The 17204-nt window shown below is 43.0% G+C and overlaps 1 protein-coding gene across 9 annotated transcripts; it reads right to left on the reverse strand.

The window, feature by feature from the left end:
* Window positions 1–1281: 1281 nt before the first annotated feature.
* LOC111838800 (uncharacterized) lies at window positions 1282–17115 on the reverse strand. Of its 9 annotated transcripts, none has more exons than XM_072710260.1 (13): window positions 17046–17115; window positions 15282–15471; window positions 14611–14681; window positions 13746–13803; window positions 9008–9067; window positions 8106–8308; window positions 7814–7918; window positions 6579–6674; window positions 6236–6346; window positions 5970–6093; window positions 4390–5506; window positions 4245–4303; window positions 1282–3950 (listed from the first exon to the last, which is right to left on the reverse strand). In XM_072710260.1, the coding sequence occupies exons 2-13, from the start codon at window positions 15403–15405 to the stop codon at window positions 2476–2478; spliced, it is 3603 nt and encodes a 1200-aa protein (XP_072566361.1). In that variant the 5' UTR covers window positions 15406–15471; window positions 17046–17115; the 3' UTR covers window positions 1282–2475. The 9 variants fall into 9 exon arrangements, with proteins under 9 accessions (XP_072566361.1, XP_072566362.1, XP_072566366.1 ...); XM_072710261.1 differs by lacking the exon at window positions 17046–17115 and adding an exon at window positions 15777–15988; XM_072710265.1 differs by lacking the exon at window positions 17046–17115 and adding an exon at window positions 9256–13194 and having other exon boundaries at window positions 13746–13843; window positions 15282–15976.
* Between the last annotated feature and the right edge of the window lie 89 nt (window positions 17116–17204).

The raw sequence follows: 17204 nt of genomic DNA on the forward strand, positions 1-17204 counted from the left end.
AAAACCTGGAAGTTTTGGAATTTTGAAATAATTTTTCCAGGCCCTGGATAAGTTTAGGAATTATTGGATAGAGAGGAAAAGTTATGGAAAAGTTTTGGAAACTAGCCTTGTTTATTTTTGTTTCCCGCTTCGTTCCGCAACGCCTTAACAGAAATGTACGAGTGGAAGTCAGTAGTTAAGTACCTTGGTAAACATCCGTTTCCGCGCAGATTACACGTATTTCAGATCGCTGCTTTATTGCTCGCTATTCCGGTTTTTATGGTTTTATTTATTTTATTGCACGTATTTGAATTTTATTGATCACAGTTTCCCGTGTTTGAGTCCGTTTGCCTCCACCAATCATAAGGTACATATAATTTTAATATTGGGATTAATTTTCTTAATAGTTGAACGCTATTTGCACATTGGCGAAAGTTGTCCACCATCTGTGTTTATTAGGTAAGCAAATTGTCTATTATCATACCGAAAATTGTAGTATTACTGTCGTGCCGTATGCGGGACGCGGAGCGGAGACAGAGGAGCGGCAGTCAGGAAATCGGGGAACACGGGGTTTTAAAAAACAGGGCAGGCAAGAAAACACGCAGTGATATTACAATGACCGGACTGGGGAAACAAACTGAAACGCGGACTTAATACATAGAACTAATGACAACAACCAGAAACAGCTGATCACACTGGGATTCCACACGGCGTTAACGAGGGGGCGTGGCACACGGAAGGAACGGACGATCGGGGCAGGACAATTACTATCTGAAACTGCATGATCATCAAATCAAAGCAAACTTGTCGGTTTTTGAAAATTTTCTTGTGGTACTGGAAAAGTTTTGGAAAAGTCATGGAAATTTATTCTGGCAGAACTGGGGGAGCCCTATTCAATGCGAATCTAGCACAAATCTATTGGCGCTTTTCCACTGCATAGTACGGCACAGCACGGTTCAGTACAGCTCACCTTGGTTTGGCTCAGTTCGGCTCGGTTTGCATTTCGACTGCAGTTTAGTGCCGCTTTAGAGTGGGCGGGATTATTCACGTGTCGTTATAGTTGCGCCGCCTCTATTGCCGTGACATCATCGTAAATGCGCCACAAACAAACACACAACAATGGAGCATATCGACGGAATGGTGTTCTTCATTTTCGGCATGTGGATGTTTTTAACAGCAAGACCATTTTTAGTTAAAACAAAATGGTGCGTCCGAACCTTCGCTGGCTGTGCTAAAAATCTAGCGGGTCTGTTGTGTCTCGTGTCGCAAGTTCAGTGACGCAGTAATGACGATTTTCTCCGGCCAATCAGTGACCAGTAGAGTTTACACGTCACGTTTTGGTAACGGTTCGGCGCGCTTGGAACCTCGGCTGAGGTGGTACTAAAAAAAGGACCAGGTACCAGGTACTGTTCCCAGTGGAAAACCCCCCAAAAGTGAGCTGAACTGAACCGTGTCGTGCCGTACTATGCAGTGGAAAAGCGCCATTAGTCATCTATGGGTTACAGTGTCACAAAGGAAACTTCATTGGTAGGTTCCATGGCAATACAGGCTCACTGGTGTTTTTTTTTTTTTTTTTCCTCGGGTCGGGTTTTGGGTCACGCGTATTTTTGCGGGTTGGGCGGGGCGGTTTGGATCTCCTGACGGGGTGGTTTGGGGCGGGTGTTAAAAAAAGCCGACCCGCGCAACTCTAGTACATACTACTAGATACTAATATAATTATTATTACTATATGCAATAAATCAGTATTTTACAGCAAAGCAAGTAATTATAATATAGTTTTCCATTTGCTATCTACGTGAAGCGGCACCTGATCCAGTCTGCAGATAAACTATCATATCAACATCTACAAGGTTGCATTATTCTTAGGTCATATTGTCCTGTTTATTGATGATACCACAGCATCCATATGTGTCAGAAGCCACAGAGAAACAACAATGTTCATCTCCCTGGGTCCATATGTTCATTATGGGTCCTGAGGAATGAGAATAATATATTCTAAACTTTAAATGCTGCTCATTTCACTTAGCAAACACTTCAAGAACCATGTTAACATCCAAAAAAAAAAATCATCAGCAAATCAACCAATGCAGACATACCAGGCCAACGCAACTCAAGGATACAGTTGAAAAACGACTAAAACTCTATGCCACCAACATACATCAGGGTTGAAGCACTCCTTTCTGCAAATAATTTTGTGCTGGTACACAGCTGAGGTGCACAGTGCTGATTCTGATTATCAGGGCTACACAAATGTCCCATTTTCACCCTAGTCAACAAAGCTAGGCCCCCTGGAGCAAAACTGGGTACTCTACCAAAGACCATTTAAAAAACCTGACCAAAGATTAATGGATATCACCGGAAAACTGGCAGGATTTATTTTAGCCATGCATATTATGAGAAGCAATTTTGTTTTGTCACAGTTAACCATGATAACACCTTTTGTGTTTTAGTTTCAACTGAAGAAACCATGTAAAGTCAATAGCAATGCCAGTAAAACTAGGCCAAAGCAATGTCTAAGCTCTCCTTTACTGTGTGGGTTTGTTGGTGTGTCTTCATCAGACACAGCCGGCTAAAGCTCTTCCCACAGTCTGGACACTGGAACGGCTTCTCCCCAGTGTGAATCCGCATGTGTCTCTTCAGCGGAGTTGAGTGTGAGAAGCTTTTTGAGCACACAATACATTGGTACGGCCGCTCTCCCGTGTGAGTTCGCCGGTGAACAGTTAGGTAGCACGACTGGGTGAAACTCTTCCCACACAATGAGCACTGATATGGACGTTCTCCTGTGTGGTACCGCTGGTGGATCAACAGTTCTCCCACGGAAAGGAAAGTCTTACCGCACTGGGAGCACAGGTGTGGTCTCTCCCCAGTGTGAATTAGCTTATGTCTAGACAAGCCTGTTCTATTGGTGAAAGTCTTCTTGCAGTGAGGGCAGCGGTACGGGCACTCCCCCGTATGAGTGTGCCGATGTTTTTTAAGGGCAGCCTCCATCTTGAAACCCTTGCCACACTGGGAACAAAGGTAAGGTCTCTCTTCTGTGTGACATTTTTGGTGCTTTGAAAGCTCTCCCTGGGAAAGGAAACTCTTTCCACATTGGGAGCAAAGGTACGGTCTCTCCCCTGTGTGGATCCGCTGGTGTCTAGTCAATACTGACAGTCGAGTAAAGGTCTTCTGACAGTGAGAGCACTGAAAGGGGCGCTCACCGGCATGGCAGTGCTGGTGTTTTGTTAGTGTCGCTAACTGGGTGAAGCTCTTCTGGCACTGGGAGCAGTTAAAAAGACCTTCTCCTTCGTGAGCTCTCTGGTGGTGCAGTCTCAGCGACCCCAATTCTGTGAAGTTCTTCCCACACTGGGAGCACTGGAAAGGCCGCTCTCCCGTGTGTGTCCGATTGTGCCGGGTGAGGTCCCACGATGTTTTGAAACTCTTGCCGCACAGGGAGCACTGGTGAGGGCGTTCCTCAGTGTGGTTAAGGAGCTGGTGCCTCCTGACATCCGAGGCACGACTGTAGGTTTTGTCACAAAGGGCGCACTTATGGGGTCGCTTTACCGCATGAGTCTGCTTGTGTCTAGCCAGGTCTGACGAGAACTGGTAGCTCCTGTCGCACAGGGAGCAGTGGAAGGGCCACTCCTTCTTGTGCTTCTGCTTGTGATGCATTCGTAGGGAACCCAGCTGCGTGAAGCTCTTCCCGCACTGGGAGCACTGGAACGGTCGCTCCCCAGTATGTGTCCGTCGGTGCCTTGTCAGGTCCCACGAATTCTGGAAACTCTTTTTGCACTGGGAGCACTGGAATGGCCGCTCACCCGTGTGAGTCCGATGGTGTCTCATTAAGTCTGATCGAGACCTGAAGGTCTTCCGACACTGGAGGCAGATGTGGGCTCCTGACTGGTCGGCTGTAGTGGGTGGCTGGTCTTCCCCATCCTCAGTGGGACATACAGACTTTCCATCTCCTTCTGGTTGGGTTTTCAAGAGGTCCACTACAGAATGGGAAGAGAACCAATCAAATCCTGTTTGGGTACTGCCATGACACACAAGTCTCAAATACAGAGACTAAGCAACCTAGCATCTGTAGCACACCTGTGATTACACTTCTAAGAAAAGATTTCAGGAAGCCACAAATAAATATTAACACTATATCAGAAATCCCTTTTAAATTGATTTTCCTTCATCATTTGGTAATCTATAACCTGCAAAAAGCAATAGATTTGTTCAAATAAAGTTTGTACATTGTAAGGTAAAGTTCACATTGTTAATTCTAACACTGGCATTACCTGCATGTTGTTCCTCAGCTGGGGTGACCAGAGCTCGACCATGAGAATCAGCAATGTTCCTGCAAAAAATGGGGACAACAGAAGTGTTGGACAGAGACTGTGCTGCACTCACATGACAGCATGCCACAGATCACTCAGCACTTACTCCTTCTCTGACAGTGCTGGCTTCCCTGTCAGAGCAGCCCGAAAGCGGCTACTGGTCTTCCTTTCACGCACCGCCCGCCGTCCCTTCCATTTCTGTGCCGTCCTGTTGCGGCTCCTCTGAGAGCTGACTGGTTGCTCCCCGTTACCAGCGGTGGGGTGCACTGGCGTCAACACGGGCAGAGAGGTGTCGGCGACAGCAAGCCGCTGGATCAGCACTGTAGGCCTCTGGAGCAGACAGGTAGTAACCAGCTGTAACTGGCCACCGTCTTCCTGTCCATGCGCAGATTCTTTTCCAGGATCCAGCTCTTTTTCACACCGGTAGGTTTGGCCATTTCCATCCCCCTCCTTGTGTTCACCCGTGTTGTGTTCTTGTCTCTCCCTAATTAGTGCCTCATCTTCAGCCATTATGTTCTCCTTTCTTTCTTGGCTTTTCCTTCCATGTGTAGAATCTCCACATTCCGGCTCCACCTTTCCACACTCCCAACTCCCGGGATTTGCCTCTGGACATTCTGACTGTACTTCTACACTTCTCGGCTCTACCTCTGTACAATCTTCAGTCCTAGGATTTGCTTCTGCACATTCTTGACCCACCTCTCCATTACTGGACTGTACCATCTCACATTCTGGCCCCACCTGTTCTTGTACAGCCTGTGCCATTTCATACACTGACCCCACCTCTCCACCTCTAAGCCCTTGCTCCGTAGATTCAAACTCCACCTCCCCATATTCAGCGTCCAACTCTCCAACTTGTGCCTCTCCACCTCCACTGTCCATTGCAGCCTCTTTAGTCTCCTTTGTCAGTTCTCCTTCTTCCTCTTTCAAAGTGCTTAAATTAGACATTTCCTCTTCAACATCCCCACCTCCATTCCTACTTTCTATCCGACTCTCATCTGGGTCTAAACTCTTTCTCAGTTCCATCTCCAGATCTCTGTATATTGGGCTTTCTTCCACAGACACTATCTCAACCTCTTCACTGACATATGCAGGACTTAAGAAGTCCATAGAGTCATGCATATATTCTGATTGGCGGCTGGTTTCCTCATGAATGACAGCTGCCTTGCCAAGGGGGAGGAGGGATAGTGAGGACAGGATACAGTCACCTGTGAGAGGAGTGGTTGCTGGGAGGAAAAAACAAAAACAAATGTGAAACTGAAAGACTACTTCCAAATATATTTGTGGGAGAAACAGGACTTAAAAATCCATGGTGGGTGGGCGTCTCTTTGTGCCCTGTCAGTCACTGCCAGGAGCTTTCCAGCCAAATTACGTAAGCAATGAAAGTTGTGTTTAACAATTAACTCACAGTACAGGATAAAATCACCCATAGTGGCTCTGAAAGTCTCATTTCTCCAGTTGATACTACTAATAATACAAGTCAATCATATTAAACAAATAAATAACCAAAATTGAATCAATCTAACATCTAACAAGTAAAATGGGTGAGTCCCTTGTTCTCCAAATCAATTCAAATTTTACATATTATATGCCACATTTTTAAATTAAAAGGATTTAAGTTCCAACACTGCTAATCATGCCACAGAGTACCTATATTAAGAGTGGATCCAGCAACACAGAAACACCTACCATGTGTGACCAGCTGTCCAAGACATTTGTAGTGCTGTAGGAGGGTCCTCAGCTGCTCTGGGGGAGAGTTAGACTGCACACACTCCTCCAGGAGTGAGGGGGCAGCGGTGAACAAGGACACCAACTTAGGGAAAGAAGCAGAATAATAAAACGTCGTCCCTTCAACTCCAAACATGCATAAAAGCATGAAAATGAACTAACTGCTCAGAAAGCTAAATGACCAAATTCTCAAAGTGCTTTCATTAGCAAAGGCAGTCTGATATTACCTGTTCGAGGTCTGGTACTGGGAGAAGCTGCTCCAGCCTGGAGAGGAGCTCCCACACCAGGTCCTCCAGGGCTTTGTCATACTTGGGTCCATACTCCACTGGGAACACCTCCTGATGGAGTGAGACAGTGATATCTGTACTGTTCTAACCAACACTTCAGCAATAAAGATCAGTGGTGGCAAAAAATAGGTTCTGAAATCCCAATGATTATCATGACCTGCCAATTCGTACTGCTGCCAAATGGGTGACTAATGGCGTTTGGTACCATTGCCAATAAAAGTAGATGCTCCTTACATTGCCTCATGGTTTGCAATGATTAGCAGAAGACGGAGAAAGACGTCACCTTGAAAAAGTAATCTCTTGCGGCCGAGTCCGTTAACAGGATTTGGACCATCTCTAGGAAGTTTACTCTTGACACTTCCACCTCTGAGTCGCTTGCCTGAATCAGAGCACAGCATGCAAACAGCTCAAAACTATGATTAACTGGAATCATAATTACACAAAGAAACTCAGCCCATGTAGTAAATAACTCACTATTGCAGACCAAAGTGTCTATGTATACATACATATGTATGCCTTAGTTTGGGCCTGTCTTATTTGTATCAATATTTGCAGAATGATTTCAAAAAGTTGAAAAGGGATGGAAATTTTCCAGAAACTTTCAAACGAAAGTTAGGATGAGGAATTTTGGAAATATTGAACTGCACAGGAGCTGTCAGATAAGGCAGTGTATTTTGATGGTGTTTTTACGCACACATAATTACTCAAGCATTTGGTTACACAATGATATCACTATTAATGCTTTTAAGATGTTTTTTTCCAACTACATTTAAAGTTCCCTGTTATAGGCTAACCTGCAATTTTTCAAATTTCCCGTTAATTCCCATGGAAAGTGTTCAACTTTGAAAATTCCCAGAATTTTGCAACACTAGGAATACAGGTACATTTATGCTGCAAACAAAACACTGATTAAACCTAAAAACCAGTACTGCTGGGAAAGTTGTAGTAAAACAAAACTAAAGTTACATAAGAGCTGGGCTTGTGCCCTGTGCAGCCTGGAATATGCTCACAGGAACCCTGTACTGGACAGGCAGCTATGGAAGATGGCTGGATGGATAAGGGTAGGAATGCTGCAAACAACTGTGGACTCTGAGTATACAAATCCTTATATTACCTGCCTTTGGACCAGTACAGCTGATTTTAATGGTAATATTAAAGATAGGCAGTTGGTTAAAGGTGACTATTATAAATGCCTGAACATTACAGCTAAACGGCGATTCATCTTCAATGCTTGGCTGAGCCAGTGGTGGTATGGTTTGTTATGTACATGCTCAACAAGCATGGAAAATTTTAAATGCTGGAGTTTAGTAGTAAGGGAGGAATGAATCTTAACCTGTAACCAACTCCTTCATCTAAGATATTAAATAAAACAACCTGAATCTAGCTCTGCTGTTGCACTCCTGATTTTAAGCAACAAACATTACCCATATATGTTTTTTTTTTATTATTATGGAGATTGTCCCATAGCCTATAACAGTCCTGAGGTGGCTGTTTAGCAGTGGAGATACAGGCCCTTACACCTGGGTGCTCATGGGCTCCAGCATGGCGGCTTATCCTCTCCAGGTGGGGCCCGATGCATTGGCAGTCTGCAGGATCCTCACCTCGGCAGATCTCAAGAACCAGCTGAAACAGAAACAGGACCCATTTCACCACCTTCACCTCACCCAGAAACTCCACCCACTACCCATATTATTCACCATTCCCTCACACATATTCCCTGTAAGGCAGCAGCATTAAGCCTGAATCCAGAACAGAAGATAATAACATGCCATCAAACAGCACTAACCTTTCACCCTCTCTCTTTACTCACCCTTGCACGCAGTCCCAAAATGAGCTGCGCTCTTTGTCTGTAGCTCAGCAGCTCTGGGACAGTCTCTGTGACCAAGGAGACAAACTCCTCCAGCTTCCCGTAATGCATCACATCTCTTCTCTGAGCTACCTGCCACATGGCAGCAGACAGCAGCCGTAAGGGCGGAACCAGAAGCCGCATTGAGGAAAGCGGGAGAAAGGGATCTAAAAAAAAGACTATCAGCATTAGCTTGGCCACATGCAACATTTTTACCACAAACTTAGAGAAATAACACTTCAAGCTACACACTGAAGACATACAAATATATGACCATTCAGAAGCAAAATACAGCAATCAAATTATTCCAGTCACTTTTCAAACTTTCAGGAAATCAAGTATATGAATTATACTATGGTAAGTTGCAAGTTTTTTATAAAACTATTTCACAAGCATTTTCTCAATAGTCGATAGACCCAAACTTTTGGAACGTGGCGGGCACTTGAAAGTTGAAAGCTAAATTCCGCTAACAATGTTAGGCTTTTCACCGTCATGTAATTTATTTATGTTTATAATTTAGTTATATTTCATCTTCAATAGAGAAGTGGCTTATGCTGGTCCTGCTTATCACCGCAGTCTCAAAATTGCAGTTACTACCCATGTAGCCATTCCTGGGTTAAGCTTCGACATTTAATGTCATTAACCATACCGGTAACAACTACGCGATTTTTTCATTAAACCGCTTTCCAAAGTTGAAAAAATGATTTGGCTTCTGACACCGTTATATTCCCCACTTATATTACCAACTTATAGGGCAGTCTGAAAAAGTACCAGTCATGAATTTATACAGTACGTACAGTGGCCGAAGCTAACCAAGTAACGGAGTAACAGCTTAAATCTGTTTTAAAAGTTAACTCGCCACATACCTACGATGTCCGACATTGAGGCACTGGGAACTTCCATTATAAGAGGGACTTTAATAATGCCTGGTGAGATACAAAAAAAAAATATTTATTCAAAACAGAAAGCAACTCTAATGCTAACAGCAACGAATGTGAATGAGGCCATCTTTAAGTCGAAGGTTTTACTTCCGGTGTTAAGTACTTTTCAAAATAAAAGCTTTTAGTCGATGATTCATTCCTCTGTAACGGTAAAATCTAATAGAATACATTACCTCATTTACACGATGTTATTATAACGTCAGGTCTTTTTCATATCAGTAAATTGGTACCGTCGAATTCCGTTTCCTAGTTTTGGTTTAAAGATCATGCAGTTTATAATTCACAGTTATATTTAAACTTTTTTTTCTGTGGGAACCCAATTTAAGGATTACACATCCTCATTTTAATAACAATTTTCACTTGACCACATAAATTCACATAAAAAAAAAGTGTAAACTAAAAAAAATCCAATCTTTCAGATACATTTGGAGTAAAGCATACAGCTTGGGCAAAGATCAATCATTTGCTTCAGTTATGAAGACTTCACTCTAGCCAGTGCTGTCTCTTTTAAATGAATGCCACGTGGAGACATGCTACAGAAAAAATATTTTCCCTAAGTTTTGCTGACACAATTTTCCCTGCTAGTTATCAATTTGCAAATGTGCAGGTTACACTTGGAGTTCCTGAGAATACAAGTCATCTATAAAAGTGATTTTATCCAGATTCAATAAATATCCATACAGATCTTATACTTCCCACAAAGTAATATTACAGTGAATGCATAGAATGCAATGCAAAGCATTTCACACCTCAACTGCCAGCCCCTGTATGATTTGGCTGCTGCATCTTCAAAAGACACAATTTCTGGAAACTCCTCCCACAATCCCAGCACTGGAACGGCTTTTCCCTCATGTGAATCTGCATGTGTCTCTACAGGTGAGTGGAGTCAGAGAAATTTCTTTTACAGTAGTGTTGTAGTCAAGACCGCCTAAACCGAGACCAAGACATTGCCGAGACCGGAGGGTATCAAGACCAAGACACTGCCGAGACTTGAGGGTACCAAGACCAAGTCCAAGACCAAGACCAAGACACACTAAGGCGAGACCAAGACCAAGACTGGTCGAGACCAAGACCGAAAACAGACTAGGGCTAGAATCGACATCACATTACCCAGATCAACTGTAGAGAAAAAAGGCATTGCTGTAAAGTGTCATTACTCGTTAAATCAAATTCATGTTATCTTTTCAATTATATTGTCCGTATGTCCATATGTCTCTCATTTAAAATCTCCCAGATTTGTCATACACTCACCTAAAGGATTATTAGGAACACCATACTAATACGGTGTTTGACCCCCTTTCGACTTCAGAACTGCCTTAATTCTACGTGGCATTGATTCAACAAGGTGCTGAAATTCTTTAGAAATGTTGGCCCATATTGATAGGATAGCATCTTACAGTTGATGGAGATTTGTGGGATGCACATCCAGGGCACGAAGCTCCCGTTCCACCACATCCCAAAGATGCTCTATTGGGTTGAGATCTGGTGACTGTGGGGGCCATTGTAGTACAGTGAACTCATTGTCATGTTCAAGAAACCAATTTGAAATGATTTGAGCTTTGTGACATGGTGCATTATCCTGCTGGAAGTAGCCATCAGAGGATGGGTACATGGTGGTCATAAAGGGATGGACATGGTCACAAACAATGCTCAGGTAGGCCGTGGCATTTAAACGATGCCCAATTGGCACTAAGGGGCCTAAAGTGTGCCAAGAAAACATCCCCCACACCATTACACCACCACCACCAGCCTGCACAGTGGTAACAAGGCATGATGGATCCATGTTCTCATTCTGTTTACGCCAAATTCTGACTCTACCATTTGAATGTCTCAACAGAAATCGAGCCTCATCAGACCAGGCAACATTTTTCCAGTCTTCAACTGTCCAATTTTGGTGAGCTTGTGCAAATTGTAGCCTCTTTTTCCTATTTGTAGTGGAGATGAGTGGTACCCGGTGGGGTCTTCTGCTGTTGTAGCCCATCCGCCTCAAGGTTGTGCGTGTTGTGGCTTCACAAATGCTTTGCTGCATACCTCGGTTGTAACAAGTGGTTATTTCAGTCAAAGTTGCTCTTCTATCAGCTTGAATCAGTCGGCCCATTCTCCCTTGACCTCTAGCATCAACAAGGCATTTTCGCCCACAGGACTGCCGCATACTGGATGTTTTTCCCTCTGCCCACCATTCTTTGTAAACCCTAGAAATGGTTGTGCGTGAAAATCCCAGTAACTGAGCAGATTGTGAAATACTCAGACCGGCCCGTCTGGCACCAACAACCATGCCACGCTCAAAATTGCTTAAATCACCTTTCTTTCCCATTCTGACATTCAGTTTGGAGTTCAGGAGATTGTCTTGACCAGGACCACACCCCTAAATGCATTGAAGCAACTGCCATGTGATTGGTTGATTAGATAATTGCATTAATGAGAAATTGAACAAGTGTTCCTAATAATCCTTTAGGTGAGTGTAGTTACGAGACCTGATGGAAAATAATATTCTCAGCAATCCTCTCCTATAACCATTTTATCAGACCTCGTCAAGGGAAAGAGATGGGATGTACCAGAAAGATGTTCATATTAAGTCTCTTATACCAGGGACAGAGGCCTCGGGTAAGCTATGAATACAGCTATGTAATGATCCTTTGCTTTGAATTGAAGAGAATGAGCCTCCAGATTGACTTGCACCTCCAAGACCGTGCTTTCTAATCAATGTAAAATACCTAATTTATTTGAATTATAACTATGCTATAGACTTCGCGGACATTTTCGGACATTTTTTTGCCGATGTATGATACGATGTGTATGATGTTTGTGGACTGTGAAGCACTGGCAGTGTCCGTGGAGAAAATGTATAAAATGTAACGTTTTTGAAATGGATGCATCTGACTGGTTGCATTTGAATTGAGGCGCGTAATAAATAATGATACTGTTCTGTGAGGATGTGCAGTTTTCTCTTTTTTTCCCCATCCCATCGAGACCGCTATGTCCGAGACCAAGACAAGACCGAGACCAAATAGAGTCGAGACCAAGGCAAGACCGAGACCAAATAGAGTCGAGACCAAGACAAGACCGAGACCACAAAAAATTGGTCTCGAGACCAAGACCGGTCTCGAGAACTACAACACTATTTTACAGTCCTAGCAGTTTTAAGGCCACTCCCTGAGTTCGCTGGCATACAGTCAGATAGCACGTGTGAAGCGGGCAGCAATATGGACATTCCCCTGTGTGATACCATTAGTAAACTAACAGTTCCGCAAAAAACGGAAAACTCTTCTCACAACAACAGAGGGATGGTCTCTCCCCTGTGTGTATTAGTTGGTGTCTTGTCAAGGTTATTATGTTAACAAATCTCTTTCTGGAGTGGGAGCAGTGGCACAGTCATTCACCGGTGAGTATCTGCAAATGTTCTCTCAGGGTATCCTCTCTTAAAATACTTCCCACGTTGTGAGCAAAAGTATGGTGTCTCCTCCCTTCCCTAATGAAAGGAACCTCTTCCCACACTGAGAAAAGGGGTACGGTCTCTCCCCCGTATGAATCCGCTTGTATCTGTTGAGGACTGGCAAGCGAGTAAGCTCTCCTACAGTAGGCACGATGGTATGGTCTCTCCCTGGATGTGAATCACTGGTGTCTCATTACTTCCGGTACCGACCTGAAGTGTTTTCCACACTGAGTACTGGTGGAGGCACTCGCCAGTGTGAGTTTTCTGGTGTCTTCTACATCTGAGGATTGAGGGAAGATCTTGCCATACTATGTGCACCTGGTCTGCGCTTTTGCCATGCGGCAGTGCCTATCAATCATTCCATCCATCAAAACCTCTGAGACCCCCCCAAGCACTGCCGCGGTGATGTGAGGCTCCACTTGTGTCTTTTCAGGTCCAATGTGGTTTTGAAGCTCTTCATTTTGCTGGTGCTTTGTCACGCTGAGCACATGTGTGGGCCACTGGAGCTGAAGGATGGTCCGACTGAGCCAGGCCACTGGTCGTCTGTGAGGCCATAGGCCTGCTTTCCACTGACCCAAGGAGTCAGTCGTACTCCTCTGGGTGATTGGTCTCAATGTGACAATGAAGGTGGTCTTTCCCCATGTGGACCACAGGGAGGATCTCAATGTCATGTCCTGACCTGAGCGAATGAAAAGGAGAACATAATGAAATAGACAAAAAACAAGCAGACAATAAAATTATGAAATAAGTAAATAACTAAATAAATGAAGCAGAAAATGGAAAACAAGAAAACATGAGACATTAACCAAAGCCAGACAAGAAAGTCACAAAATTCAATTAAATTCATTTGTACATAGTGCCTTTCACAAGAAAGTTGTCCCAACACACTTTATATGGATGTATGGATGTGTTGCAATACATTCCTACATCATTTACACAGAATAATTCAAAGTCAGGGAAAAAGGAAGACAAAGACCTACAGAGGATATAAACCTGCATTAAACTATTAATGCTGCAGGCCGCTCTACTTCTCACCAACCGCGCTTGGACTTTCCGCCATTCCACAGTCCTTTGTCATTCTTTATTTACTGTACTTCTCACCACCTTTTCGTTCACATTTCCTCTCCTTCAATGGCTCCCTCACCTCCTTATGTATGCTGTATCATTCTGGATGCTCCTCTCCCCCCTGCTTGCCTCATGACCTCCACCTTCTTCCACACCTAACCTCACCTCCATCCTCACGCAGCTCACATGGTCCATCACGGTCTCTCCATTTGGCGGGTTGTGTCTGGAAGGCGCAGGTTTCTGCATGGATCCTGGACAGCAGTCTGTGTTGCCCCGTTTCATGATTTTTAAAAAATAATTTTAAATAATTCCATATGAAAATATCATTTTCATAAAATTTTGTTACTTATATATGACTAGCCAATAACTTGCAAAACAAGAAATAATCAATGGTACAGATTTATCGTTATATTTAATGTATCTAATTCTTTATATAATATTTATATATTTCCTCTACATCAGTGGTTCTCTGCTTTCCACTATTATGACCAACGTTTAAATACAGAGATAAATCTGCGTACCACTAGAGGGAGCTCGCGTGACACCATTGGTAAACGTATCGAAGTTTTAAAACCACTGTTCTAGATAAATCTCCCATGTGTGTCCAGCGGCCCGTTTCAGAAAGCAGGATTTTTTGCCTAGCAGATAACTTTTTGATTTAAGGTAGTCTGGACTAAATGTAAGTGAACAAAGATAAAGTTCTTTTTCAACCGGGGTACCTTAAACCCGACAAGTTATCCAGCTGAGCAAGAAATACTGCTTTCATAAACAAGCCCCAGATGTCCATAGTTTTTGTAGCATTGTAGGAGCAGTCTGGGTGTGAGATAGACTGAATACACTCCTCTATGACTGAGGGGGCAGTACTAAGCCAAGACACAGTCTAAAAAAAGAGCTGAAGGTCACTCTCTGTTCTCTTATTTACTAGACTTGACATATATTATGGTCTTGATGGAAAACCTGAAATGAAGCTAGTAGAAATGAAGGACAGGGAGAGGGAGAGAGTGCTGCCAGGTACAGGGAGTCAGCTCACCTGGAAGAAGTGATCCCTCTCTGCTGGGTCCATCAGCAGGGTTCCTCCCGATTCCTCCAAATCAGCATTGTCTGTTGCATGATACCATACTGGTGTCAAGGAGTCACAGGTACACATAGCCATACATACATACATCTTCTAACTATTTACTCCTGCAGTCTAAAGGCATACATTTAGGCAAACAGAGAAAAAGTAAATTCAGTTATCTAAAGAATATTTAATCACCAAAAATTGATGAACAGTATCAAATAAAGAAGCCCAACAGTTAAGGAACATGAGCCTTAAATGGCCTGATATGATAATACAGCATTTAACTGCTGAAATTAGCAGCCAATAAAAGTGGCTTGGAACCATTATATTTTGAATTTCTTATTTGGCCCACTGACATTTATTCATATCTGGAATCAACAACAACAGGGGGAAACTTAACAGGTCATAACTGGCCTCACATAAAAATAAACAAACTCAGGGTTTGGGTGACGTGCAGCAGGGGACCGAATCGTGTCTAGCTGTGACTGTATAGAATCATGATTGGCTGTTCCCAGGCCATGACAGAACTCCCGAATCATACACAATGCAAACAAACTGGGCTCTGAAGCACATTGCCCACACCGGCCCATAGTACCTCTCTCTCCTTCCCCATACTTTCATTTGCCATCTCACTCACTCACAGTCCAAGACGGAGTTCCGCCCTTTTCCTGTTGGAGTGTCCGGCGCCGAAGCGACGATGGCCTCCAGGTTGCCGTAGTCCGTTACGGTTTTTCTGTGTGCCGCCGGGCATATGGCAGCGGACATGAGGCATGATCGCAGAGTTGCAAGTTGCAACCAGGAGGCACAACCCGGCCAAAGGAAGTTGGGGATCTGCTTGAGAGATGGAAATGAGAAATTATTAAGAAGACGCGGCATCCGGAGCAAAGCTTTTAGTCGTGCTATCTTCAGCCTTTTATTCTGTTTATAAGATAAATAAGTATAACTTTCAGCCATTGAGTACAACAATTTTGCGAAATTTCCACATGCTCCTAGAATTAGTACATCAAGAAAAATAATATAATCAAGACATCTATTGTAGTCTGTTCAAATAAGAAGACAACAGTTGTGGTTTTTGCTACTCATATTGTAACGATAGCATGTTTGTAGCGGCACATAAATATATATATTGCATCTACACGCCAGTATTATCTTTGTCTAATGTTAAATTTGTTGCAGATCGCTGTAGATTTTTGGCCAGCAACGTAACAAATGATAATAGGGTTTATTTTGAACCTTGAAAGCATCCCGTAAAGACGCTAGTTGATGACGTTTTTCATATTACCATTTACCCTTGATTTCATATTAAAAGCCTATGCATCTTTTTAAAGGCTAGATTTATCCTATGAACTGAATGTTACATATGCTTTACAAGCATCTGTACAGGGAATAGATAATTTGAATATTAGAACAAGGCAGAATATTATTATGGTAAAAACCCCTCCAAATGGTTCATCTTCTGCAATTCCCTGTAATTCTTTATGCAGCACAGGGTGACAGTGAGCCTGAAAGCCATCACAGCAGGTGCCTTACATGTTGTAAAAATATTAATAGCTGTTCTTAACAAAGCCAGATGCTTGGCATTTTGATGTCCATCACAGGGCACATACTGCAGGCAAATAACTAACTGCATGGCCAGTCTAACTACATGTCTTTGCATGGATGCTCTGGATGTCCACCATGCTTTGGCTGGTGCACCACTGGGGAGGGCCTCATTCCCCTTAGTGAGGCCTTGTTCCCACAGGAGCCAGATCCTCCAGCATCCTTTCCAACAGGCTGATGTTGGCTGCTTCTTCAGTTATGGAGCAATAAGGTCTCCATTGTGTCCTGAAAGTCACAGCAGATGGTTTACACTGAATGGGGAATCAGGCCAGCTGGTAGACATTTTGGTTTGTAACAGCTACCTTCTTGAATAGTCTTCTCAAATTTCTTTCCAATATTATGGGTTTGATTGCTTGAGTGAATCACACACATGATTTTTAAGAAATCAAATTGAAATATTTCGTTGCTGTAAGTGTTATCTGTATGTGGAACCTTCCCAGTATGTAAAAGAAAGCTCAGCCTTTTGGATTATCAGACTAAAGGCTGTAAGAATATTTCAGGTGAGACTCATGCAGAGAATTATACTGTCTGTCATGTCATTCAGATTGGACAAGTTAAAAGACATACAACGGGGAAAATAAATTATTTGTTTTGATTTCTTTGTATGTGTGGATTACTTGGGTTGTTACCGACATCTGGTGTAAATTTCATGTCAATAGATCCTTTAGAAATATATTTACTGAGAAAAATGTTGACGCATTCAATACTTATTTTCCCCGCTGTATTTCTCTTAACTTTTTTTTTTTTTTAAAAAGATACAATACAGATTTCACTAGTTTAGTCACAATTACCTATATCTTACATACCTCTTAATCCCAGTCAATGGGTAAACCTTTTGGCGCCCTCAAGTGGAGTAAGGATTAACTTCAGGAGTCACTGTTCAAAATCTGTCCAATATAAGGGCATCATACACTTGAATTTGTAGCTGTACAGTGCAGTACATATTTTATTCATTAAATTTGAAA

The sequence above is a fragment of the Paramormyrops kingsleyae genome, chromosome 3 (assembly GCF_048594095.1).
Source record: "Paramormyrops kingsleyae isolate MSU_618 chromosome 3, PKINGS_0.4, whole genome shotgun sequence".
Lineage (NCBI taxonomy): Eukaryota > Metazoa > Chordata > Actinopteri > Osteoglossiformes > Mormyridae > Paramormyrops > Paramormyrops kingsleyae.

What these genes read in the sequence shown, in the direction of transcription:
- LOC111838800 (XM_072710259.1), bottom strand. Translation starts at nt 15,594, where the DNA reads ATGGCTGAAAGTTATACTTATTTATCTTATAAACAGAATAAAAGGCTG. An exon ending in GCGGAACTCCGTCTTGGACT is followed by an intron (nt 14,682 to 15,281) that starts GTGAGTGAGTGA and finishes ATCATGCAACAG; the next exon opens with ACAATGCTGATTTGGAGGAA. An exon ending in TGAGCTGCGTGAGGATGGAG is followed by an intron (nt 9,068 to 13,745) that starts GTGAGGTTAGGT and finishes GTATCTCACCAG; the next exon opens with GCATTATTAAAGTCCCTCTT.